General features: G+C 50.2%; 5 protein-coding genes across 5 annotated transcripts; 2 read left to right on the top strand and 3 right to left on the bottom strand.

Moving 5' to 3' along the window:
- Window positions 1-487: 487 nt before the first annotated feature.
- On the top strand, window positions 488-787 carry N7532_002308 (uncharacterized protein; the record flags this gene model as incomplete). The annotated part of the gene is made up of 1 exon (XM_056614802.1): window positions 488-787. The coding sequence occupies one exon, from the start codon at window positions 488-490 to the stop codon at window positions 785-787; it is 300 nt and encodes a 99-aa protein (XP_056477774.1).
- A 1,192-nt stretch (window positions 788-1,979) lies between these two features.
- Window positions 1,980-10,134, top strand: N7532_002307 (type I polyketide synthase; the record flags this gene model as incomplete). The annotated part of the gene is made up of 14 exons (XM_056614801.1): window positions 1,980-2,509; window positions 2,558-3,013; window positions 3,168-3,819; window positions 3,870-4,299; window positions 4,355-6,167; window positions 6,260-6,644; window positions 6,699-6,795; window positions 6,852-6,877; window positions 6,931-7,791; window positions 7,862-8,143; window positions 8,193-8,279; window positions 8,407-8,681; window positions 8,737-9,214; window positions 9,274-10,134. 14 exons carry the CDS (start codon window positions 1,980-1,982, stop codon window positions 10,132-10,134), a joined length of 7,233 nt encoding a protein of 2,410 aa, XP_056477773.1.
- A 6,605-nt stretch (window positions 10,135-16,739) lies between these two features.
- N7532_002306 (uncharacterized protein) lies at window positions 16,740-18,697 on the bottom strand (the record flags this gene model as incomplete). The annotated part of the gene is made up of 3 exons (XM_056614800.1): window positions 16,740-17,472; window positions 17,538-18,039; window positions 18,091-18,697. 3 exons carry the CDS (start codon window positions 18,695-18,697, stop codon window positions 16,740-16,742), a joined length of 1,842 nt encoding a protein of 613 aa, XP_056477772.1.
- Window positions 18,698-22,394: 3,697 nt separating this feature from the next.
- Window positions 22,395-24,291, bottom strand: N7532_002305 (putative acetamidase; the record flags this gene model as incomplete). The annotated part of the gene is given in 4 exon segments (XM_056614799.1): window positions 22,395-23,218; window positions 23,269-23,743; window positions 23,758-24,199; window positions 24,251-24,291. 4 exon segments carry the CDS (start codon window positions 24,289-24,291, stop codon window positions 22,395-22,397), a joined length of 1,782 nt encoding a protein of 593 aa, XP_056477771.1.
- An 808-nt stretch (window positions 24,292-25,099) lies between these two features.
- Window positions 25,100-25,422, bottom strand: N7532_002304 (uncharacterized protein; the record flags this gene model as incomplete). Its single annotated transcript, XM_056614798.1, has 2 exons — window positions 25,100-25,256; window positions 25,313-25,422. The coding sequence occupies 2 exons, from the start codon at window positions 25,420-25,422 to the stop codon at window positions 25,100-25,102; spliced, it is 267 nt and encodes an 88-aa protein (XP_056477770.1).
- Between the last annotated feature and the right edge of the window lie 182 nt (window positions 25,423-25,604).

Here is a 25,604-nt window from a genome sequence, read left to right as displayed (position 1 = left end):
GACCTTCTTGTGCGACACTTGAAGCATAGACCTTGTCTCCTTGATCTGCGCTTTGCAGACGACGTGGCTCTCTGGGTGTGGAGCTCGAAACTTCACTATACCTCAGTAGTACTATCATTTCTCAGAGCGAAATCGAGTAGAGATTTATTTGTCTACGCCTAGAGATTTAGTTTCTTTGGATACGGTAGTATAATTAAATATTTCCTTTATTTATCATGGCGAAGATGGAAGTCATACTTGTTCTGACCAGAACAGCCTTATTTTACCGTTATTTATTGAGATTAGTCATCTTTTTATGCATCCAAATTGGGAAAATAAGCAATATTTGGGGGGGTTGGGCAGCCGCAACGTGCTTGGGCTTCTCTCCAATTGTGGCCGCTGTCCTTGGAACCTATTGCATCGGCTTGATGAGAACTCTAGCGACATCCCCGGCACTGTTATCCAACACGAGCAAGTCCTTTCTTGTGACGCTGGATGTGAACCTGTCATGTCGCACTGGGATCTCTATGCGAAGTCAGCTGTCATCGAGCCTCTTATCAATGACGGTTCCGAATCCACTGGTATTATGGAAGACAAGCAAATTGCTCCGGATTTCTTTGACGAGCTCTTCCAAGGTCTCGAGGCCAAGTGTGATGATAACTTTATCAGAGCCACATCTGATCATTCTGAGCGTGTACAGCCTTTCTTGGACTGTGCCAAGGCAAACTCAGTGGCGACCTCGCTCGCCTCTTTTGTCAGGAGGCTTCCATGGGTCTCAGAGACACGGTGCAAGAAAATCAATGAGTAGCTTACAAGCAGCCAGCTGTGGGATCAGGATCTCCCGAAGCGCATGGGTCAATACATCCATCAATGCCGCGAGCTTTTTGATGTTGTGAGAGCAGGATATTCTGTCAGCGAAATGTACGAGCCCCAGTTCCTGTTCTCTTGCTCCTTGCTAAGGCTAACATTTCTAGAATTATCGTGGCTCCGTTGTTGCTATCTGTAACCAATACAGCGATAGGGATAAACGCTTTGGGTGGTGGACGTAACAGCAATAGCGCCGGAACTCTCGAAATCTCCACGAATCAGGCGGCCATAATCCAAGCTTTTGGGCTTCATCTTTTCTGATCGTTACACTGCCTTAGTCCAAATACAGAATAATTCCTTTTTGAATGGGAATCCCCCATTACAATAGCCTCGTACTGCAAACGGGGTCAAAATCTTCGCTCCAGCCGTTCCCAAAGTCCCCGGACCACCCCTTCTTACATTATGAGATAACATCCATTTTCTCGCTGTAAGAAATATGCTAAAGGCGGACTTTTCTCTAGAAAAAATGCAAGTTTGTTGTATCACTGAATATTCTGAACTTTGCCAGAGGAAATGCAGTCGACTCAAATTTTCCCGGGGTTGGTGTGGGTTGTCACAATTTCCAACCATCAACTCAAGTTCAAGGAATCCTTCGCATCCACAACTGGGAAGAGAGTGAAGTGTTGGAGGTCAGTGCAACTATTACCTTTTCGATGAATCATATTACGACGGTTAACAAAACCTGGAAAGCATGTAGCAAAATGCCGATATTCATCCATGCCAAGATGAAGGGAAAAGCAAACAAGCGGTCAGCTTGTCATTGCAGATCTTGTCACGATTTTACCAGACTCCCGCCGTATGTTGATTCCCAAGTTGAGTTGTTGGGCTTGCACGTCGGTTGCTTCTGATACGTCAAACTTGCCTGTCTTGTAGTCCTGCACAAGGTACGGGCTGAAAAGCTTCAATAACGATCCATACCTCGTGCTACTGTACCATGCAGAACTGGCACGCTATCACCTCCTTGCTACGTATTCCATTTTGTGATCGCCCAGTGCAGCTGGTGTTCCCGTAAGAGTATTTAGGATAGCAGAGCATGCTTTATAGCAAGTTATTATGTCCTTCAATCTACGCTTGCTTGGCCGTTGATTCACACCACTCTATATCTCCGGCCTCCATTCCAAGAAATCTCAACAATGCCTCACCTACCCGAGCTCACTTCCATTTGTCGAGATGGCGATGCTTCTTCCAAGGAGCCAATTGCCATTGTGGGTGTTGGCTTGCGGCTGCCTGGAGGTGTTTACTCAAGCGAAGAATTCTGGGATATGCTAATCGATAAGCGAGATGGGCATGGCCCTGTTCCTTCTACCCGCTACAACGTCGAGGCTTTCTTCGATCCTTCAAAGGCTCCGGTTACTGGCTATTATTTGCAGGAAGACCCCGCTTGCTTTGATGCTACTTTCTTTTCTATACCCACGCAAGAAGCGGTTCACATGGATCCGCAGCAACGTCTTCTCCTCGAAGTCGTCTGGGAATGTCTAGAAAACGCTGGTGCACAAAATTGGCGTGGAAGCCGTATTGGCTGCTACGTGGGGGTGTTTGGAGAAGATTGGCTCGAAGTGGCCTTGAAAACGGGCGAGCCAGTAGACCGATCGCACCCCATTTGTACTGGAGGCTTCGGTCTGTCTAACAGGGTATCCTATGAGTTCGAACTCTGTGGTCCTAGGTACGTGTCCTTAAATTGATTGTCACAACCGTCTGACTGGGAATGCAGTATGACTATCCAGACTGGATGCTCGGCCTCCCTGGTGAGCTTGCACGAAGCGTGTCGGTCTTTGCAAGCCGGAGATTGCTCGGGCGCTATCGTCGCCGGGACGAATCTGATCTGGACTCCGACGATGACAACCGTTATGAACACCAATATGGTCCTCTCACCTAGCGGTATTTGTCGGACTTTCGACACCGAAGCCGATGGTTACGGCCGCGGTGAAGCAATCAATGCTATCTACATCAAGCGCCTGAGTGACGCCTTACGGGACAATGACCCAATTCGTGCGGTGATCCGAGCTACCTCCACCAACAACGATGGCAGAACTGAGACCATTACCCATCCGTGTCCCACCTCACAGGAAAGACTGATTCGGAAGGCTTATCGAGATGCCGGGATCAAGGACATCCACGAAACTGCATTTTTGAGTTCCATGGAACAGGAACGAGGACAGGAGATCCCGTAGAGGCGTCTGTTGTCGCCAAGCTTTTTCAAGGCGCCGGTGTTACTATCGGAGCGGTAAGATATAATAACATTGTCGTGCATGAACAGAAAGATAATTGTATTAGGTGAAACCGAATGTCGGACACTCTGAGGGGGCTTCGGGTCTGACTAGCGTGATCAAAGCGGTCATGGCGCTTGAGCATCGAATCATTCCTCCCAACATCCACTTTGATACTCCTAACCCCAAAATACCGTTTGAAGAGGCTAAATTAGAGGTACCAGTAGAGGCCATACCTTGGCCAAAAGGTCGTTCTGAGAGAGTCAGTATCAACAGCTTTGGTATTGGAGGCTCAAATGCCCACGTCGTTCTGGATTCCTGTGCCTCTGTCGGCTTGGATCCTCCATCGGCAACGTCTTCTGGTGACTCGCAGCTATTGTTAATCACGGCACATAGCCCGGACGCCTTGAAAAAGCGTGTCCGCGACCTGACCCAATATGCCAACAATCAACCCTCTTCTCTCCATGACCTTGCATACACCCTTGGAGTACGTCGTGATCATCTGTCGCATCGAACTTTCACCGTGGCCCATCCTCATACGCCTCTTGACGCCTCGACCTTTAAAAGTTCTACGCCAAGCTCTACGGCTCCACGCGTCAATTTTGTGTTCACTGGACAGGGAGCGCAGTGGGCGGGCATGGGCAGAACCCTTCTGAGATCTGGGCTCAGCTTTACACAATCGATCGAAGAAATGGACCAGGCACTCCAAGAGCTGGAGCAGCCCCCTAATTGGAATTTAAAAGGCAGGATATCACTTTCTCTCCCAGTAAGAATGACTCTAATTATCTCAAAATAGCGGAGCTCGCGCGGGACCAGGAGTCATCGCGGATCAATGAGGCCGAATTGGCCCAACCCCTGTGTACTGCTCTACAGGTTGGTCTCGTCAACATCCTACGGGAATGGGGGATTGAGCCACACGCCGTCGTTGGGCACTCCAGTGGTGAGATTGCCGCAGCTTACGCCGCTGGCGCTATCACTGCCCAATGTGCGATTATCATTGCCTACTATCGGGGGAGACTGGCAAAGTCTCAAGAAGGAACGGGGGCAATGGCAGCTGTAGCGATGAGTCGCGAAGATGCTGTCCCTTTTCTGAAAGACGGAGTCGTCTTGGCTTGCGAGAACAGCCCGCGAAGCGTCACGCTCTCTGGTGACAAAGACGTCCTGGACGAGGTACTTGAGAGTATCAAAGACCAGAACCCCGATACCTTTACCAGGCGTCTCCGTGTCTCAATTGCCTATCATTCATGTGAGTCTAAATGGAATCTTACCAGTTTCTCTAGGTCTGACTGGTCCCTATCTAGATCATATGTCCGCTCTAGGTCCACTCTACGAGGAGGCGATTTCTCAATACATTAAACCCAGCTCATACATGATCCCTTTTTCTTCAAGTGTCACAGGTGAGACTATTGTCAACCCACGCCAACTGAACGCTGCCTACTGGAGGCAGAACTTGGAATCACCTGTTCTATTTTCAGGAGCAGTGGAGTCCCTGTGCAACACAGGGAAGCAGAGTCAAGTGTTTTTGGAGATAGGCCCACACTCAGCTCTCGCAGGGCCTCTGGGGCAAATCTTTCAGTCCACTTCAACGAAAAAGGCGCCGTTCTACATCCCCACTCTTGTACGTGATGACCATGATGCTCGATCACAGTTACTTTCTACAGTGGGCCACGCTTTTAGCGCTGGCATCTCGGTCAACATATCAGCTGTCGTTGGGTCGGGGGTGGTCCTGAAAGACCTGCCAAGGTATCCATGGCAGCACGATAGTCGCCACTTGAAAGAAGTGCGAGTATTGCGCGACTGGAGGTCCAGGCCGTTGTCCCATCATGAGCTTCTGGGCTCCCGCATCGTGGAGTCGACTGATCTCGAGCCGTCTTGGCGGAACATGCTCCATCTTGATAACGTTACATGGCTTTCTGAACATACCTTACGAGACGAAGTCACTTTCCCTGGAGCTGGATATATTACCATGGCTGGAGAAGCGGTCCAGCAATTGCACCCTGAAATGACAGGGTATTCTCTCCGAAATGTCCATTTCAAGGCTCCCTTGATCTTAGTTGATGATCATTCAACCGAGCTGATCACAAACTTAAAACCCATCGAATTGGCTGATGGGGTGGGCTCTGATTGGTACGGATTCACGATCATGGCCTACGATGGAACGTTATGGACAACACATTGCCAGGGTCAGGTCCGAGCGGGGGCAGATTATCTTGACGAGGCCAAGCCTATACATCCCTTTCCTCGATCCCTCGACTCTAAAAGATGGTATCAGACGGTTAAGAGGCATGGTCTGGCATATGGGCCACGGTTTCAAGGGCTTCAGGATATTACGGCTGATCCCAGCAGCACCACTGCTGTAGCTACTGTGACTGATACTCGGGAGTTGCATGCCAGCCGATACCTACAGCACCCTTCTGCCATCGATCAGTGCTTGCAGCTCATGGGTATTGCAGTGTCATCTGGAGTTCCCTCTCGGCTCACTCGGATGTACATACCGGCAATGATCGAGAGCATCTACGTGGGCAGAGGGGCACAGAATATGACAGTACGTGTTCAGACTCGACCAGGCATGCGTGGGGGCCAGTTAGGTGACGCCATTGGCGTGATTAATGACCAAACAGCCTTTTCCATGAAGGGCGGCTTTTTGTTTGGCGCGGAGATGCCAGAGAATTCTGGCGTAGCTGCCGTTCGCCTCGCATCGCGAATGGACCTGAAGCCTGATATTGACTTAGTCCCTGCCTGCACTCTGCTGCCCCAGCCCCCAGCAGATGATGAATTAGACGACCACTTGAAGGCAGGTGGTTTGATATGCTTTCATTACATTCTTGCAATGGCGACCCGCCTCAAGGATGTCCACTCGGACCAGCCACACCTCATGAAATGGAAGGCCTGGATTCTTGCCGAGTCGGCCAAAATCAATTCAGGAAATCATGAGCTCTTCAAGTCCCTATTTGACTGGTCAGAAGCTACCGAAACAAAGACTCTTCTTGTTTTGAAACTTCAAAAATTCCACCGCGCCCTGGAATCAGACGTCAAAAATAACCAAGCCCAGCAAGCCTTCAGCTCGGTCTTACCCCAATGGATTTGCATAGACCCCATCCGCCGAATAGAGATGTTGGAGCAATATATACAAGAGGACGCAGATCCTACGCACTTTTCTGATATCATTCGATCCTTGCTGAGCGATATTTTCTCGCAGAGCATAGATTTTATGAGGGGAAAAAATCTCCCTTGGAAGCTTTGATGCAGAACGACCGGTGGGAAGTCTATCACAGTGCCCAAGATGAGCGGATCAGCTGGAGCAATTTCTTGTCATTGCTCTGCCACTCGAACCCTACCTTGCGGGTCTTGGAGATTGGCGCTGGTTCTGGCTCTGGAACCAAGAAAGCCCTCCCGTGTCTGAAGTCCTCTGGTGGAGTGCGCATGTATTCTCAATATTTTTTCACTGACATATCCCCGGGTTTCATGGCCAAAGCAAAGGAAGTTTTCAAACACGAAGAGAAGATAGAATACCGCACTTTGGACATCAGTCGAGATCCAGTGGCACAGGGGTTTGAACCTCACAGCTTTGATTTGATCATTGCATCCAACGTGAGTGATCTCACTATTATTTTCACTCATCGATACTGATCAGTCGTGTATTAGGTTCTCCACGCTACCTCAAATCTAAAGAAAACATTGGAACAAGTACGAAAGCTTTTGCGGTCCAACGGCCGACTGTTGTTTCATGAGATCAATCCAGGTAGGTAATAATTGCATGAGGTAAAATAAGAGCTACTTACTAATCTAATTTCATAGACCTTCCAACCACTTCTTATATCATGGTGAGGCTTGAGATCTGTTATAACACATCTACGTTGCTGACATCACTGACTAGGGCACCCTTCCTGGTTGGTGGCTTGGTGAAGAAGACGACCGTCCAAACCAGCCTTTTGTCACACCGGAAAGGTGGGATAAAGAGTTGCGTGCCGCTGGCTTTGGTGGCATAGATGCGGTGGTGTACGATGCTGAGCCTCCCTGTCGGTCGGTAGCCAGCATGATTGCTAGGCCTGCTGTTGAAATAACTTTTACAAAGCAAATATCGCTCCTGGCCGACGACCGAACAGCAAAGTGGCCTATTGAAGTTGAGAAGCATTTTCAATCTCGCGGGTACACAGTGAACTGGATCACCTTGGACCAGGCAGGAGAGCGACACGAGCGTGTAGTGTCTTTGTTGGACATACCAGTGCCATTCTTGGGAGATACCACAGAAGACTCTTTCACTTCTCTTCGGCGATTCTTTGTTGAAAACAAAGACTCGCTTATTATGTGGGTTACTAAAGGCTCACGCGTGGTGTGTGATGAGCCGCATTCCGGTATGATCCAAGGACTGGCCCGCGCCCTGCGACTTGAGTTGCCCCTGGACATCTGTACCCTGGAGGTCGACACCTGGGATTCAAGGGCAGTTGCATCTTTATTTGATGTCTACGAAAAGGTTCAGTCTGCCAGACAAGCCTCGCCACCACATACTGAGTACGAGTTTATCTTGCATGATGGCGTGGTTCATACTATCCGAGATCATTGGACTCCAATATCTGAGCAACTCGCCATTACCTTGCCACCTGATACGCCCCGGAGTCTGGATATTGTGTCTTTTGGTCGCCTGGAGACCCTCCAATGGGCGCCTAAAAACCTCAAGTCTCAGTTGGATTCTGAAGAAGTAGAGGTAGACATTCAATTCGTTGGATTGAATTTCATGGTATGGACCGGCCCTTCGACTCTTATTTCCTAAATTATATTGGGGTCAGATGTGCTGAATCGTTAATCAGGATTTGATGATTGCCATGGGCCTAGTGGGAAACCCAGGCCAGTTTGGTATCGAGGCGGCGGCCACCGTCCGCCGTGTTGGCACCAACGTGGCAGAGTTCAAACCTGGCGACAAAGTCTGCCTGGCGGGCTTTGGCTTCCTAGCAACAAGAACGATATTGCATCAGTCGAGTTGCCTCAAGTATCCGGATTATATGGCTGCCGAAGACGTGGTGACATTTTGGTCTGTTTACACAACAGTCCTCTACTCGTTCCTCTATGTAGGAAATCTACAGAAGGGACAGGTAAGCCTTAGATGGTGGTTTCCCTTCGTAAGGATATGGGCTAACATAGTACGGGCGGAAGTCTGTGCTTATTCACTCGGGTACAGGTGGGATTGGCTTAGCAGCGATCAATCTCTGTCAAGCGATTGGTGCTGAGGTGAGTATCGCTGTTTCTGTCCTTGTTGTTATATTAACTTTAGTTCTGACTTGAGATTCTAGATATACACGACAGTTGGTAATGAGGAAAAGGCCCAATATCTTTCCCAGACATTTGGTATCCCCAGGGAAAGGATACTTCACTCACGGGACAGCTCCTTTGTACCTGCTCTTATGAAAGCAACCAATGGACGGGGGTGGACATTGTCCTGAACTCATTGGCTGGGAAACTCTTGCATGCGTCATGGGAATGCGTCGCACCTTTTGGAAAAATGATCGAGATTGGAAAACGCGACTTCATGACACATGGAGCCCTCGAAATGGGCCCATTCCTTGCCAATCGTACCTTTGTTGGCGTGGACATGTTGCATCTCCTTACGCATAACCTAGAGCTCCGGGATCGGTTAGTGAATTCGTCTGCCTTACGAGAACACAATGAGTGCTGACGCCAAACTTAGTGTCCAAGACACACTGTTTGAATACCTCAGGAAGGGTGTTATTCAGCCGATTCGCCCCATTCAAGTATTTGATGCAGACCGTATTGAAGATGCTATGCGCTACATGCAGGCCGGCACCCACATGGGTAAAATCGTAATCCAGATGCCGTCGAATCCAGCTTCTCTTCCCTGCCCGGCAATTAAACAAGCACCACATCTGCCTTCGGACGCATCTTATCTGCTTGTTGGAGGGTTGGGCGGTATTGGGCGCGCTATCTCCACGTGGTTGGTGGAGCATGGTGCGCGGGAGCTGGTCTATCTCTCCCGATCAGCAGGTCAATCAGATGATGATGAGAAGTTTATACGTGAACTTGAGGCCCAGAGCTGTAAAGTGATTTGCGTTACTGGTACTGTCACCAGCATGATAGATGTCGAAAGAGCAGTGTCTCAATGCACTAAACGTCTCGCTGGAGTTGTGCAAATGGCAATCCATTTAAAGGTAAGTAATGCCTAACCCGTTGTCGACTTTGCAATTTTAGATTCTAATCTTTATTGAAGGACGTCTCATTCCAGAACATGTCATACAATGACTGGTCAGCAGCGCTATTGCCCAAAGTGACTGGGACTTGGAATCTTCACAACGCCACTGAAGGTACCGCCCTAGATTTCTTCATCCTGTTTAGCTCGCTAGTAGGGATTTCAGGGTCCTTGACTCAAGCCAATTACGTCGCCGCCAATGCATTCATGAATTCATTCGTGCAATACCGGCGGCAACGGGGGCTGGCTGCTTCAGTGCTGAATCTGGGTGCTGTTGTGGACATTGGAGTGATCAGTCGGCGTCCAGATTACCTCCAGAATGCGAACTTGGGGAGAGTCCCTCTTCTCTACGAGAAGGAAGTCTTACAAGGCTTCCAAGTGGCCATTAAGGACTCTCCGTGCAACACAAAATCTGGCAACCTTGTCGTAGGGATGGGTCATAGGGGGCCTATCTCTGACACTATGACACGGCCCTTGTGGGGCCACGACGCCAGATTCTCCCTGTACGCAAACCTTCAGTCTGCAGTTGCAGTCCAACGCCAGGCAAAACACGATCATCTTCGTGCTCTTCTGGCTCAAGTGGACCTGGCTCCAGATAAGCTTGATGATGCGGAATACACAAATGACATGAGAAGTGTGGTGCGCCGGACCGTCGCGGACTACGTACTACCGGGTAAGGAGCTTGACGATGAGCAGATGGCAGCAATCACTGTTGACTCCCTGACGGCCATTGAATTGAAGAATTGGACTCGACGGATAATGAAGGTTGAAATCTCGCTAAAGGATATTAACCAGGCAGGCACCCTTGAAGGACTTTCTATATTGCTGTTGAATCAACTGAAGTCCAAGTATAACAAAGTTGGCGAGACAAACAGTGGATGAACGGAGAGGGAAGGCTGGGACGGGTTTTCGGTTATTTTTTATGTCTAGACAAAGCAAGAAATTTTCAATATTTACTGTCCATGAAAAGATGTTTGGGCTGCGGCATAACCGCGGTTAACCATAATCTCTCCGCACCATGGCCGCTTCGGTGCGAGTATGGCCATGAGATCTCGTGGCCGCAGAACTGCGGTGAATTTAGGGAGGGAACAAAAGTTCATAACCGCGAATTAACCGCGGTTAACTATACCGATATAAACATGATAAATGTGCCAAGATCTCGTGACCCTGAAGAGCGTGCATAAATTATAGAGTATTATTGGTATTTTTTAAAAATATTCTCGAGAATGCATGCGGACAGTATGGAAGAAGTGGTGGAACTTGAGGCTCCTGAGAATCGGGATTCGTTCATGACGTCACTGTGATGATCTGCCATGAATCTTATTGAATCGGATATAAGCTCCGATCACATTGTGAAATATCATACGCTCTGAAATTACTGAGCCCTTTTGTTCTAAGAAATGTACTGACTAGAACTTTTCTCTGGTACATCCTAGCCATGTATTGTCAGTAGATAGGAGAGGAAATGTGATGATTCCCGAATCTGGCTGCTTATGCAGAAATTTGGTGACATTTACGATGCGGTCCTCGAGCCTGAAATGTAAAAAATGCGTGTCGAGAGATGATTTGATGGATATGCGTCATCAACTGCAAGGTTCACGGTTATTTCCACAAGATATTAAAAGTGGAACCGTTCATGTCGCCACATACTGTTTAGCTCGCCGTGATGCGGGGAGCTGTAGATCTTGCGGCACTGTTCACCATTTTTACCTTCCTTCGACTGCACCATGTGGTCGGTCAATGTTCGTCTATTTCTAAAAGGATCTAAACGCGTAGACTCCATAAACTCCTCTTCCAACTACAAGCTATCACGCTTGAAATTCCAGCTGCAAACAGCGAGGAGGGTAACTGCGATGGCGACTTGATACATGTATGTCCATCGGGTGTCGAGAATGGTTTTTGACTGCGGGTATATCCAAAGCTCGTCAATAGCCAAAACAAGCCCGCGGAGTTAGCCTCGTAGGAGTTTGCCATCAATTTGGACTTGTATTCAGCTGAGGTAGAATCTGGATTGGACCACAACGGAAAAATTCGTCATTCTCACGATAATTGGGTAGGAGTGGTGGGCTGTGGACGAAACGATGGAGCTCTGACGACACTTTGGCTCATAGAGCGAGCAGGTCCATCGGAATCAAAATCATGCGATCGTATTTCACCTATAGGGACGGTCTGTGTCAATCCGGACATCAGCCAGAATTGATCCTCCTCGCTTCCTTGGTCAATAGCTTGCCGGAATCTTTTGGTGTGCCTTCCAAGCGCGATGAGTGAATTTCCTGGGCAATCCGGCACGGAAATCAAGAGAGTCGTTTATGAAAGATACAGTGTGCGCATGTGACAAGGAATATTATCGTATCCTTGAAGTCGAATCCTCGATATAGTTGGCTATTCGAGTGCGATCCAGCAACTTTGAAAAACCCTTCCATGTGAAGTCTTTTATCATTTCGGTTTCCTTGGGCCGGGCCTTGCTCATACCTGTGTAATACATTGTGAGAGAGCGCTTGGACTGCTCAGGTCTACTGCAAGGCCACCCTTTCACGGGGTGTTGAACTCGGTGTCGTAGCATCAGAACAAGAGAGCAGGAATATCGGATTTCCGCATTATGCCGGCCAACGCCAGCTGCCAGAGGAAAGTATGCAGCATCTGCGACATAGTATCATAAAGCAAGCCCTCTTGATCAGCTCAGACAACACCTCCTGGAAGGTGCCAGTGTAGGTGTTCAGGGTACTTCATTTGTAGTCGTCTTAGTGCCACAGACACATTTAGTCCTCACCACCACGTAGCTCAACTTCGTAGTCCACTTCCCTTCCGCCATGAGGTCTTTTGCTTTTGGCATAAATAGCCCACCGACCCTCGTCACCGGCATGCATTGGATGATATCTGCGAACCCATGTACCTTCAGTGGTTCCAGTCCGCTCCAGCAACAACAAGGCAAAGCAAGGGCAAGAATTGCGTCGAAAGCCTGAGTTGTCCAGAACCTCGGAGGACTTCTAGTCGTGACACACGGACGACCAGATAGATCTTCGGTCCTCCGGTTTTGCTATTTCAATTTCATTTGGCTTGCAACTCGTTCGGAAAGTCGTTATGCAGAAGAAGCCTCGTAAGCAGAGGGTGAGATGGAGGCTTTGAAGTGGAGACGAGCATTTGTGGGACTTAATCTAATTCAGTGCATGTGTTAACGCAGAGCAACCCCTCCCCTTGGTCGAGAGAATTCATGGGAAACATCACTCCTTGCTTCTCCTCCATAAGAGCTAATTAATCTCAAAATTAGGCCTCCACCACCGTGTACACTCGGCCTCATGTGGTAATAATTTCATTCAATGATCGCGAGGCGATATAACCCGATTTTAATTTTGAAGTCCAGAAAATAGATTGCGTGTTTCATTTGCATCTCACGGGAGAGCGTGCGGTGCTTCCTGTGTTGGGCAAATATTGGAAGACGCGCAGAGCGAACAAACGTGCATCTGTAATAAGACAATTGTTCCCATATGGAAAAAAGGGTGTGGGGTTGAAACTGGATCCTTCGGTTGACGTCGTCAGCGATGGCAAATCTTCTTCTTTGTATCTCTGGGGGGACGCAACCAGATCATTGACAAGTTTTAGGCTTTTGGAACAAGTGGCCAGTTGACCCTTGAAATGGGAACATGACCCCAATGCGACCCAAAATTCGTGGAGTGAATGATTTCGTCCTCCAGGAATTGGTTCCAAGCGCATTTTCAACAGACGCTTGTCGAAATTTAGAACATCTCGGCGTGCCTATAGCAGTCTCGGAATAAGATCTCGACACCAGATAGGAAATGGTATTCATTTTCTTAGCAAAGTCCCATAACTCCTTTTTCTTTGGACCCATTGCGTCATGGGTGGCCATAGCAATCTGTCGTGTTCCTGAGGGAGAGGGGGGGGCGGAAGGGCAACCCGAAGTTCTAGGGCATCTTGGCCTCTAGAGACCCTTCGGCACGTTTCGCAGTTGGCTTTGGGGACGCCGTCTCCTCCCGCTTAATGGCTAGATTAATGGTATTCCGCGATCGTCTTCCAGCACAGCTTGCTAGGCTGAGACTCCTCTGAGTTGGTGACTGCGGTGTGCAGGCATAGGATAAGTCATATCCCATGTTGGCTCCACAGATGCCTGGCAGAGCATTCTTCAAATTATTCAATAGTGAGAGGCGCAAACCCATTTGCATTCAGTGTCTTCAATTCCCACGAGTGGTTTGTCAGCTTCGGTGGCTTGAACTCTTCGAAAGAAACGAAGGAAAAGGTTCCCACACAACTTTCCCAGGCTTGTACAGCTCGCTAGCAAACAGCGAAGCTAGTATGTTCGCTGCCGCCAAGTCATGCACGTTTGGATGAGCTCGTCGAGTCACATTATCCAAGCGAGGGCAAACAGGCAGTGAGTCGCCCTTGATGCACCTCCAATTGTTCGGAGTACTCAGGCGCGTTCTTTTCCAGGTTTACGCGACAACGAGCCAGGCCTTAGTGGGTTCACTGCCCCACGTGTGTAAGGAAAATACTTTCCTTTTGGTCCTCAAGCAATGTCTGTTTCAATTCGTACATTTTCGTCCTGGGAGGAACGAATTGGAGGCGTCATGCTGCGTGATATTGAGTTCGCTCTAGTCCCTTGGAGCGCTTTGTTGACTCTTGTGATCATTACTCCCTTGGAGGTTGAAAAGTCTGGCTGCTTCTAGACTTTCTTAACCCGGTGACGGAATTCGCTGCTTCCGTAAACCAGTTTCGAATAATCGTCCGAAATCATAGGGTACGTAAATCAGTCTCGCACGTCTTCCCATATGGGCCGTATATAAAAGCCAACCTTAGGGGGAAATGTGCGCCGCTTTTTTTGACTTTTTGATGTCCTCGGGTCCAGAATCGTTCGAGTTGGCTTGCGTAGTGGATGCAAGATTTATTACCTTCGAAAGGCCAAAGGACAAAGGACAGGCCCTCATGGACTTTTGATCTCTCCGTGGCCAAGCACAACATCGGGGTTTTCTCTAATGCTTGCACTCAATGCCTTCACGCCTTTCTATCCTGACGCTTTATATTCACGACCGAGGCCCTAGATGCATCAATCCTCATCGTCCAGCCTTGGAAGACCCTTGATGCCACGTCAGCTGTAGAGGAAGTATTTATGCATTCTCTGCCTTTTTGGATCCTCGCTGCATGGACTCCATGATATCTGCCGGGCCCAACGACATTCCCAAGGAAGCCAGAGGTGACCCTCCAAAGATCCAATCCGTGACTCGAGCCGATAGAGGCATATGTCCTCCACGAAACTAGAAAGCCAATTGCGCGTCGTTCATTTTGACTGTTTCGTAAAACCCAATTCGATGGCGCTTTTGACGACTCCTGAAGTATCACCTGGATTTATCATGTAGGCAAGGCGCATCGAAGGCGGCGTGTGGAGGGCTAACCAACGAGAGACCATTTAAAGGTGTTCGTGGTCAGGAAATTGCTGGGCGCCACTTCGAAAATATGTGCTGGTCATCCAGGACGCAGACGCAGAGTATTGTCGATCCACGAAATTCCCTCCTCCCCCTACAATCACCAAATGGATGTTATTCTTTAACTCGATATACCTGACCAATTCGCATTTTTCTTTTCTGGCGAAGCCACCTTTGCCGGTAGGACTTTGTTTTTCGAGCCAGACCATCGTGCGCGACACCCGGAGCTTCGCCCCTGGGATGTATTATGTCATTGTCACGCCCATTCTGCATTCATCGGGAAGGGCAAAAAGGTATATGAGGGCCAGGCACTCGCAAAAGCCCAAATTGACGTGCTTAAGGTTAACTGACGAATGCGCCAGCATAAGTTTGTTGGACCTTGTACCTGCAAGTCTTGCTTGCTCGAGCCGCACACGCCATCCCCTCCAGTCCATGTTGGATCAAAGTATCTGGCGAGTATTCTTAACATCCGATTCATATTTCAGGCAGGAAAAATTCAGATAGGATCTGTTATCCGCGTTTCTGTGACCCGGAACCAACGGTGAGTCCATGTCTCATTAGATGTGCTCGTAATCGTTCGTTTCTGCCGTAATTGAAGGACGAACACCTTGGGGGCTTCCCTTCCGGGCATTCGCATATGGCATCATGATACTTTCAGATCTTCCCACCCCACTTAATGGAGTGAGCCAAGCAACAGCGTGGGCGTAATTCTCTCCTCTGTGTCCTACCGGACAGAGAGCGAGATGTCATGCCGAATATGCAAGCCTCCGGCATCCTCTTTCATGGAAACCTCGAGAAAAAATAGTTTGATCTCACTGTTCCCGAAGCATGCGTTGTTTGTTGGGTCGTTGTCCACCTTTAGGACCGTCTTTGAAGGCTTCCGCCTTTCGTAACTCGATCACTCCTTTGCCAACGCCAAAACAGGGCGACTATTTAGGCATTCTCCAAACTACATCTTGTCTGGTAGTATCTCGATGATTTCCCTGGGAGCTGATATCCAGCTGGTCACACTCGATGGAACACACTCCCAGTAACGTGGTCTTTCCCAAGACTCCATTGCCATATTAGTGCGATGTCGATTATGGGAGCTGGACCGAAACGTCCCCACCGACGGTATGTTTTGCTGCGGTCTCTGTTCACGGTTTGCTGTTCTCTCGAACTCCCACACGAGGTCTGCGTAGAACCTTCAATCGTCGGTCTTGAAGTCCCCAAAACCCTGGGTCAGTGACCTTCACCATGTCGAAAATCGGTGTAACCTTCGCAAATGGGGCTTTCTCTCGAGACCAAACGTGAACCCTGTGTGAGGTCTTGACCTTAAAATCACTGAAGAAATGCGTCGCTTCAGAATATCGAAAAAGAGCATGACTCCGCAGATTTCCACAAAAGCGCACATCCAGGATCTTGCCGTTTCCTATCACCACTTGGTATGGGCGGTTTCCAGCTGGAACACAGCCACTAGGAGTTATTAGCTGGATCATGGAAGTGGGGGTGGGTGACTTACCAAGGGCTAGAGGTCAAAGGACTCTCTCTCCCCCCCCCCCGGAACATGGACATTAAAAGGCTGTCTCTCCAAGGCATGCAAAAGTAGGATGACTCCCGCCACTTCAAGGCTCGGTCGTTGGTGGCAAAGTACCGATGGATGTAAGAGATGTAGGGGGTGGGTGGTTGAGATAGAGGAGAGGGGAAGGAAGGGACGGAGGAGTTGGGAAAGAGGGAAGGTGGATGGTTGAAAAGGGACAAAGGGGTTTGAGGGAGATGGGTAGAAAAGTTAGGCTGTGGATGAATCAGGTCAAGATGAGTTCGGCGGTGGAGATGACGGACGGGCTTGGTGAGAGTGAAGATGGGATGAGGGATTAAGTGAAAATTTGAGGGTACGTCACTTCGCCTCACTTTCAACTTTGTGTCATGTTGGCAAGGGGTGGTCCAGCTACTGGAAGTTTTTTGTTTGGACTTGTAGATTGTTTGTATATTTCAGAGTTTTACTATAAAGACACGGGTCCTGTGGATACAGATTCCCCACATGTTTTCAAAGCTAGATCGAAGACGCGGGAAATATTACGCAGTATATGATTCGGGTAGAATGCTCGCATCACGATAGAGAGCCTCGGCAGACTCATCACAGGCCAGATCATACCAAAGCATCATGTCCAGGACCCGCCTCATGCCTATCCAGGAGGATATACCACTCCTCTGCAGTGTTTTTCCAAGTACTGAAACGAACCAAGGTCGCTCTGGCATGGCGGTTGCGGCAATACCGCCCAACATCAAAATCCATATCAGTGGAATGCGCGAATGTGGCGAGGACCATAAAGACGACGCGGTGGGTGCACGAAGAACACCCTGGAGCTCCTTGGCTAGTCGGCCAAGCGGGGTACTCTGGGCCGGAATCGGGAAGATCACGCCGACAGCGAAGATCCACGATGCTAGGCGGCATGCCTCATAGGTTGTTGCCTGGGTGAGATCGGTGAATAAATGTGAGAGTTCGGGGGCGGGCAGGAGGGAGAAGAGGGTGTGCTGGGTTAGGTTTCGCTGGTCTGTAATTAAGGAAACATCGTAGCCCCTCTCGAGACCGATTTTGACGATGTTGATATACGTTCGGACGGCTGTGAAGGCTTCTGCCATTTCGGGAATGACGCCGATAGTGAGGAGCCTGCCGAAGCCACGGGTCACGTCGGAATGACTGAAGCCGAGTAGGGCTTGAAGGGTGATTCCGTAACGGGACTCGTCGACGGGCCAGAATTCGAAGCCCGGTTTCACGCAGAGGACGCTGGCAGTGAACAAGGCCGAGCTGGAAGGGGTTAGTGATTCAATGTGGGGTTTGTTGAATGCAATGGGCTGCAGTGGGCTACATACAAGCTGATTGTTGCTGCTAGTCCGTTGGTTTTAATGTTTTGGAGCCCACCGCGCATGATGATTAGCTGGACAAGGCCCTGGATATGAATCATGTTGGGCGGGAGACACCCGTAGACGCTCAGCCATTGCAGGTTCTGCAGGGGAGCTCTAAATGGGGTTGGAAGGCACCTCTTGAATGTATCATCACCAGCCTGGTGGTGCGCCATGCAAATAACACTTAGCAAGACTGCATCGCTGACCCGTCGCGAGGGATCGTTCATTGCTTGGTTGATCAATTTGATCGCTTCCATCTCGCAGAGTTGCAAGACACGTTGCTCCTTTGCCCCGAATTTGGAGCTGGGGATTTTCTGGTTGAGCCATTGCACCCGCTGGTGGCAGAGAGACCCATACATGAATGCCGTGAAGAGCGCTGGGTCGGATAGTGACAGTGGAAGCCAGGACTCGCCTGCCTTTTTAAGGCGGCCAGATCTGGGTACGAGCCCGGGCCAGATCACCGTTGATACTGGGATAGAGTTAGCTTGAGTCTTTGTTTTTCGTCAGTTTCAAAACGCACGGTATGTTTCGCTCATGTCCACCACGTCCGGCGGGAAGCTTGTCGGATATGTCCCGAAGGGGTTAAAGTAGCCCGAGATCTGCGGCTCAATGCGCGACACCTCATACCAGGGCACAAATGCCACTGGCTGTTTCGACAAGCTTGGTGTTTGAGCATCATCGCTGCTATCACTGCTGTCGCTGGCTTGGGATGGCGGAAAGGCGACAGACTGCCATTCGGACGGTCGCGCGTTCAGCGCGTGCGGGTGCCGGTGGGGGCCCACGGTGACATAGCGAGTCTGAGGCGAGGGACGCGAGACGAGAGTCCAGCTCGACGGACCGACCCCCGCATCGCTGCCAGAGCAATCTCCCGAGGTAGATGAAGACTTTCGAGCGCGCGCACCAGTCGAACTAGTCGGCTGCTTCGCCTCCACGGTTGAGGTTGTTGTCGCAGCCTCGGCATCCGCGCGGTCTTTAGACCCTTTCGTCTGATCGGAAATCCATCTCCCCACATGCGCTCGTACGAGCCGGTGCGCTCTCAATCGCTCCGTCTCAGAGGCCGGACGCGCATTCACGAAATGAATGCCGTCCCTCTTGCGGATGCCGCCTTGTTTCTTCTTGGACGCCATATCCCGCGATGCCTCTAACCCCGGCGATATGTGTAGTAGACACGGATCTGCATCCTGCGCGAGACGAGATCGAGCAGGGATAGAGTCAAGCACGAGCAGACAGAAAATAGAACGAGACGCGCCCGGAGGCGAAAGGGGGGAGTAATGAGGACAAGAGAAGGGGCGATGCGAGCCGTCGAAAGTCGGCAGGACCCCGTGACCCGCGCAGATCTATCTTACATTCTGTCGTCTTTCTGTCGCCCTCACCGGCGCATAACCTTTGCAAACCCCCGTTAGCGTCGCATTAGGCCATCCTCGAGGGCTGCTCCGATGCACGCCCCAACGCGGCCTGCGATCCGAGGCACCAAATGCCAGTGTCGCGCAATTCGTTGCAGACTCCACTCAGGAGCGCTAAGGCAGCCGCTAATAGGGGCTCATGTCTCGCCTCAGCAGCAGGCCAGGATGCGCTGCACCAAATTCTAGACTACGAGACATGCTTCAAAAAACTCTTTATCTCCAGCTAATCGACGACGGCCAGCAATTCTCAATGGTCTGGGCTGTACTGCTCTTCACGGCTGACAGCAATGACACCGCTGATCTCCCTCAGTGGAGACTGCCCCAACAGGTCGATCGACTGCATTATCTTCACTGCGAGCATACGACAAATCTGTTCGCTGCAGCCGCGAACCGGCTTCTGACCCTGCGTTCCTTGTCGTGCGTCCAGTCGAGTTACACGGCTGAGGATCGGTGCAGCACTTGCATGTGGGGTGTCACACTGGGGAGTGACCTCCCTCTCTCCCACGACATGCACGTGGGAAGGTCGAGCTGGGAGGTCTAGCTCGAAGAGGTTATAATTTCTTTGTTAATATGATATTTTGCGGGGTGGAATGAGCCTCTCTCGCAAGGGCGGAACCTACCAATTACGGAGATGACTATACTAATCTCGCCAACTGCTAAAACTAGCTGTGGCAACTAACAATCGCGCGGACTGAATGGAGATTCTCTCACCTGCTAACGAAGATACCTTCACTGCCTCTTTGCTATATATCCACCTATCTCGTAATTATATTTCAATGCGATTATCATGACAAGACATCCTTTCTGCTTTACTCGAGTCAGACGTATATTTCTGCCTGAATTATGAATAATCTTTCCTGGTCCTTGGCTACTCTGGACGATTTCAGTCTCAGCTCAGCTGTTGGCATTGGATTGGCAGACATGTGCTTTTACTCTCCAGGACCCTTTGTTTGAACAGAAATACGATGACTACCGGTGTCGTATGCAAGGGCCATTTTTGTCGCCGATCGGGGATTCGCAAAACTGTCTACTGTCAATCGGGGCTCGGCCAATTTGGAGCTTGGAGAGGCGACATCACAGTCGATACTTTTTTTTTGGCCCGTCCATACCGGCTGGGAAGATTTCAATCAACTATTGGAGTCGCCGAAGAGGAGACTGCTCATGATGGATGGGTCACCCTGATTCAGGAACTCTTTGTCTTTCTGGGACAGGCAATCCTGTCCGAAAATAATCTTCCTCCAGACATCCAGCGCCAGGCACAACATGTCTGTCTAGACAGAACGGACTGCGGCCAACAGATGAGATGGAGGTTCGATTAACTGATTTGTCAAAAATGTTCATTCACACTGGTCTCAGTCGCTATCCCTGTCAGACTCGAAGACGAGCATGATTGACGGATGATGCCATCAATACGATATGCAGATTGAAGACCACAATTAATTATGCACCACCGAATGCCTGCGGATGCTGGAAGGGAATTCCTGAAGATATGCGGCTTTATTATTTGGTCGCTGGGCAACTTGGAGTGTCTCCTCCCACTGCCTCATGGGCCTTGTGCTGATTTGGAGACAATGAAATGTGTGGCCTTCTCATCGCGGAGTCCAACCTCTGTCCTGTCGAGTGGTAAACGGCCATTGGATGGCCGCATCGATGGGACAAATGATTGCCAATATTGCGGTTTCTAATTTTCCAACCCTGGGAGACATTTCAGAACAACGTCATGGTGCTGACCACCTAGTAATCTGCAAGTCCTTCGTCACCCCGTCGCATGAGAACCAGCTTTCTACTTGCACATGCAGCCCTGAAGCTTCAAAGACAATGAGGACCCCAAGGACTATCCACGTGGTATTTTAGGGGAGCTTTGTGTGAGAATGTCAGAGAGAACCTCCACCCCCTCGCTTCAACCCCCGTCATCCAGATATCACTCGAGATCCAGCTTTACATCGCTTCCAATGATGGAAGACAAAGGCCAGAATCCATTGCATTTCCCATTTTCGAATTTCAAGCTTCGTTCTCACAACCCGCTCACCCTGACACCCTGATCTCTCTGTGAATCGAACTCCAGCCCTGACTCTCAACCTGCAGGCTTCGGATTTGCCACTAAATCTGAATCTGATGCTCGACATCCGAAGGGGGGATTTGAATCCAAACCGGAAAAAAAAGGACCGGGCAGCGCAACGTGATCAACATGATCAAGTGTTCCGCTGAGTCAAAGCACTCCAAATCATTTCAAAATCAAGATTCGATTTGTTTTCTCCTAAGAGGCACCGTCGCAAAACCTCAACGTCGGCCCTTAAATCCATTCGAAATGGCCGTCCACTACTTCTCTAACTGACGCCAACGTGAGACGCGTCATTGCTTGCGTCAATGCCTTCCGGCAGGAGAGTGTCCAGAAACTAGCATCAAGGATAACATGCGTATCATCTCGTGGCCCTCCATGGATGTGGACACTGCGCGCTCAAATGCTTCAGATGGCATCTATGGAAAGGTGTACGTCTCTGTTCGACTTTGAATTGTGAGACACTGAAACGACCTTTTGAATTGCCTGTCAAGTTCGAATGATGCAGCGAAATATGGGGGAGCTATGGGAGCAAATGCGCAATCTGAAAACCCAAGCTTCACAATAATTAATGACCTACTTCCGAGCGAATACCGCCCACACTTTCCAGAAACACGTACTAATATGACCTAAACCTCCAACGCCAGCCACGCGGCTATTCACGGCCTACACAACACCTTCCGGTTCTAACGCCAATCATGGAACAACTCGAAGCGCACACACCAGCTTCATACCCTCGCCGTGCAATCCAAGATGTGGAAAGTTCATATCCCATGAACCTGACAGAGGAACAGAGACTTTGTCTGGCCCTGGTTACGAATGCCAAGACCCTGCTCCGGTACTTCTGAAGAACCGCCTAAGTTGGCACACATGGAACGTCAGCAACAGAGAAATCGGGGCGGTCGACGGCTCTGTCGATGGAGAAATCCGGGTGTCCAGGATGCCTAAGAGGGACAAGATGTTATGCGAGCGACATTGGTTCCTACGCAGCACCAGAGGGCAGGATCCATCAATATTTCCGTAATTGACGGATCTGTCTTCACGCGAGAGAGAACTTGCCCGTGATGTTGCATCGCTAGTCATTAGCGCGATGACAACCTGTCATCGTCGGCTACGAACCTGTATGGCTTTGATAGCATTGTGTGGGTGGAGTTCAGCGATGGAGTTCATCGATGGATGGAGAAGTATATGTGAATGACCAAACTCGTCACATGGTAACTGTAAGGCTAGAGGGAATTTGAACGAAATATACCAGCATAGAAACGTTTGAAGCATCGATTGAAAGATGAATCCGGGAATCGTAATTTCATTTAGTCGCTTATCCATAACTACTTCACGCAGAATCCTTCCACTGCAATCAATCTAATCAATGTCCAGCAAAGTATACTTCCCACCCTCCCCACTCTTCGGGTCCACAAACTCCTCCAACGCCTTCTCAACAACAGCCATGTAGCCAAGCACCTGTTCCTCCTGCCACCTGCGTCCAACAATCTGCACAGCAGTCGGCAGACCCGCCATCTTAGCCGAGTCATAATGCTTCCACGCGCCGCGAGCGACCGAATTATCCGCACCCAGCCTCTTCAGAGCTGTCCTATACGGTGCGGCGAGCGCATCACGGACAGCGTTGACATGGCCGACGGGAATGACGCCAGCGGAGTAATCGAGCAAGTTCCAGAGGAAGGTGTAGCCGCACGAGGAGACGGCGTCGTGCATGGCTTTGTGCGGGAGGGCGGGTGTTGCGTTTGCGGGACACAGGATGAAGTCGTATTGTTGGGGTTCTGCGTCCCACCATTTGTGCCAGGTTGCGCGGAAGGATTCGCGCTGCGCGGTTAGGGTCCAGAGCTGGGCGGAGGTTTTGGGGCCGAAGTTGCGGATTAGGGTTGCGAGGACGGTGTCGCGTTTGATGTATCGCACGTAGAGGTAGTAGAGGTAGCGCAGAGCGCGAGGGAGGTGTGCGATTCGGCTTAGTTGGTTCGCGCCTGGGTCGGAGGGTTCGAAGCTGTGCAGTTTGGACTCGAAGTGGTGGCAGCCGTCGGAGTTGAGGAGTTGTGAGGCGAGATTCAGGCCGGTTAGGGGGTCGGCGGTTGGTGGGAAGGTAATTTCTGAAACGGTGTGGCCGGCTGAGGTTAGGGCGGAGATGGTGGTTTCGAGGGCTCGTTCAATGGCTGGGGTGGGAGGGACGACGCCTGAACTGATCAGTATTTCAATGTTGTGGTGTGTAATTCGGTGGACATACCGTCGTTGCTCATCACACCGATGCGAAGGGGCTTGTTCTGCGCTTCCGTCTCGAGATCTCTGCGCCACGAAATGGGGTGCACTGAGTGGTCATATTTCCAGGGCTGCATGCCAATGATAGCCTGGGTAAAGTAGGTGAGATCGTTCAATGTGCGAGCCATAGGGCTGAAAACACTGGGAATGCCTTCCTGGCCTGGCATGCTGGTGCTCACGCCGGCCTTGGGCCAGCGACCGGTACTGCAACGGAGTGAGTAGATGCCACTCCATGCAGCAGGCACACGCACTGAGCCAGCGACATCCGAGCCAATACCGATACGGCCACCCTGGGCTAGGAGTGCGCCCTCACCACCTGTCGAGCCACCGGGGGAGTATCCAGGAACATGGGGGTTCAGACAATGGCCCCACAGTCCGTTTGCCGACTCAAAAGAAAGCAATGTGATGGGCAGTGCGGTCTTTGCATATGGAACAGCTCCTATCTCATTTTAGTAACCTTTAATTCATGGAGTAAGCGCATCTGTTTGTTCTTACCGGCATCTTTGAGCAATCGTGTCATCGGCCCATCCTCCGCAGCAGGCTGGTTCGCTAGCGCCGAGTACCCAAGGGTAGAATCAAAGCCCTTCACATGAACAGAATCCTTCAGCGAGACAGGGATTCCAGCAAGAGGGCCCTTCAAGTTGATATCCACCTTCAACCAGGACTCCGCCTCAGGAAGCAACAGCTCCGTAATGCAGTTGGTCCGTTCCTGGGCTCGCACAGCGACCTTTCCGTACGTGTGGAGCACATCTAGGGCCGAGACACTCTTGGTCTGGACATCTTGGACGAGCTCCTCGATCCGCTGGTCGATTATCTTCTTGTCGGCTGCGTTGATGGCTTGTCTGTAAACGAAGGGCAGCGAGGAGAAGCGGACGGCGCGCTCCGCTTGCTTTTGGTTCCTGTCTGAGTCAGTGGTAAACCGGATGGATTTGCGGGGTTGGCAACCGTACCGTAGGCGGCGGTATGTGAAGTAGTCGAACGGGGGCAGCATGGTGGTGGTGTGTTCAGAAAGCGAGGAAGGCGGCAGTTGCTCTGTCTTTAAGAGGGCGTGCGGGGAAGTCGGTGTGGGGAATGCGATAAGCCCGAGGCCCTCCATTTGGTCGCGGCTGCCTCAGGCTGGCCGCGGCGGTGTTTTGTCCGCCGTCGGTTATGTCGGCATGCAGGTCGTAGTAGCAAGGAATAGCAGTAGGTCCGAATTTGAATGTCATACATATATGCTGATACCTCGAGATGGTCTGATGTTCAGTTGGCGATTGATGTTGCATACCTTATTTTAGATCCCCGGCGGACCGTCTCGACCTTGGACCTGCATAGCATGAGATAATAACAATAGTTGGATAGACGAAAATACCTGAGGCTTCAAAGTGTTTGCGGCGAGATACTCACCTAAAGTTCGGATTGATTAATGACCCGAGAGATTACACTAGTTTACTTTTCCTAGAGATAGAACTTTCAGATTGTACACTAAATGTAGTCTTAAATATATTTTGGACCCACAGGAGCATTGAGACGAATTGCACTGCCAAGTGAAAAACAGTGGACAGTCAAAGCTACTGAATACCCCGAGCAATGCCAAAATGGAAGGCACAGACCGTCTTTTTAAAAGTTAAAATAATCGTATGCTTTTTACAGTTATATATAAACCCTGGTAATCAAATCTCACATCCAATCCACACAAAACTCAATGCCGCCCTGGAGGCGCGGCGGGTATATTTCCAGATCCATTAAACACCAACGCTATGCAAACCGCTCAAAAGCCCAAACAAATCATTTCCCTCTTTAGATTTTCCTTGTGGAGTTCATGGCTCCGGCGACTGCAACCAATTATGCTTGCTAAGCCACCAAACAATCACACCGCCCGTGACAAGCAGGACGATGCAGAAGAAAATAATAAAGCCGCAGATCAGCGATCGCCGCCGTTTTTGGCGTTCGCGCTCGAGCCAGGAGTCGGGTTGTCTAGTGAAACGATGTTAGTTGACTGTTCTGGATAGGGTTGGGTGAAGGGTGCTCACTTCTCAGTTGCTTGTTCGAGGTTTAGTTGGCTGGCGGTTTTTGCTTCGTCGTCTTGATGGACGGCTGTTGAGAAGCGTTTCCAGAAGTAAGGGTCGCGTACGAGGGCCATTCTGTTTTGTTTCTTTTGGTGTGGTCGTGGTTTGATGTTGCAAGGTGTTGACACCCCTTGCTAGGAATCAGGAGATGATTCTTGTGGCTTGGAGAATGTGCAGCTGAGTTGAGCAGTCTGAATGGAAGAATATAGTGGTCGATCCTACAAGGAGGGAAGTGAGGATGGTAACCAAGCAGGGT

This window comes from Penicillium argentinense (genome assembly GCF_028826775.1).
Source record: "Penicillium argentinense strain IBT 30761 chromosome Unknown utg000003l_segment0_segment0, whole genome shotgun sequence".
In the NCBI taxonomy this organism is placed as follows: domain Eukaryota; kingdom Fungi; phylum Ascomycota; class Eurotiomycetes; order Eurotiales; family Aspergillaceae; genus Penicillium; species Penicillium argentinense.
This window is presented reverse-complemented; position numbering and strand designations above follow the sequence as displayed.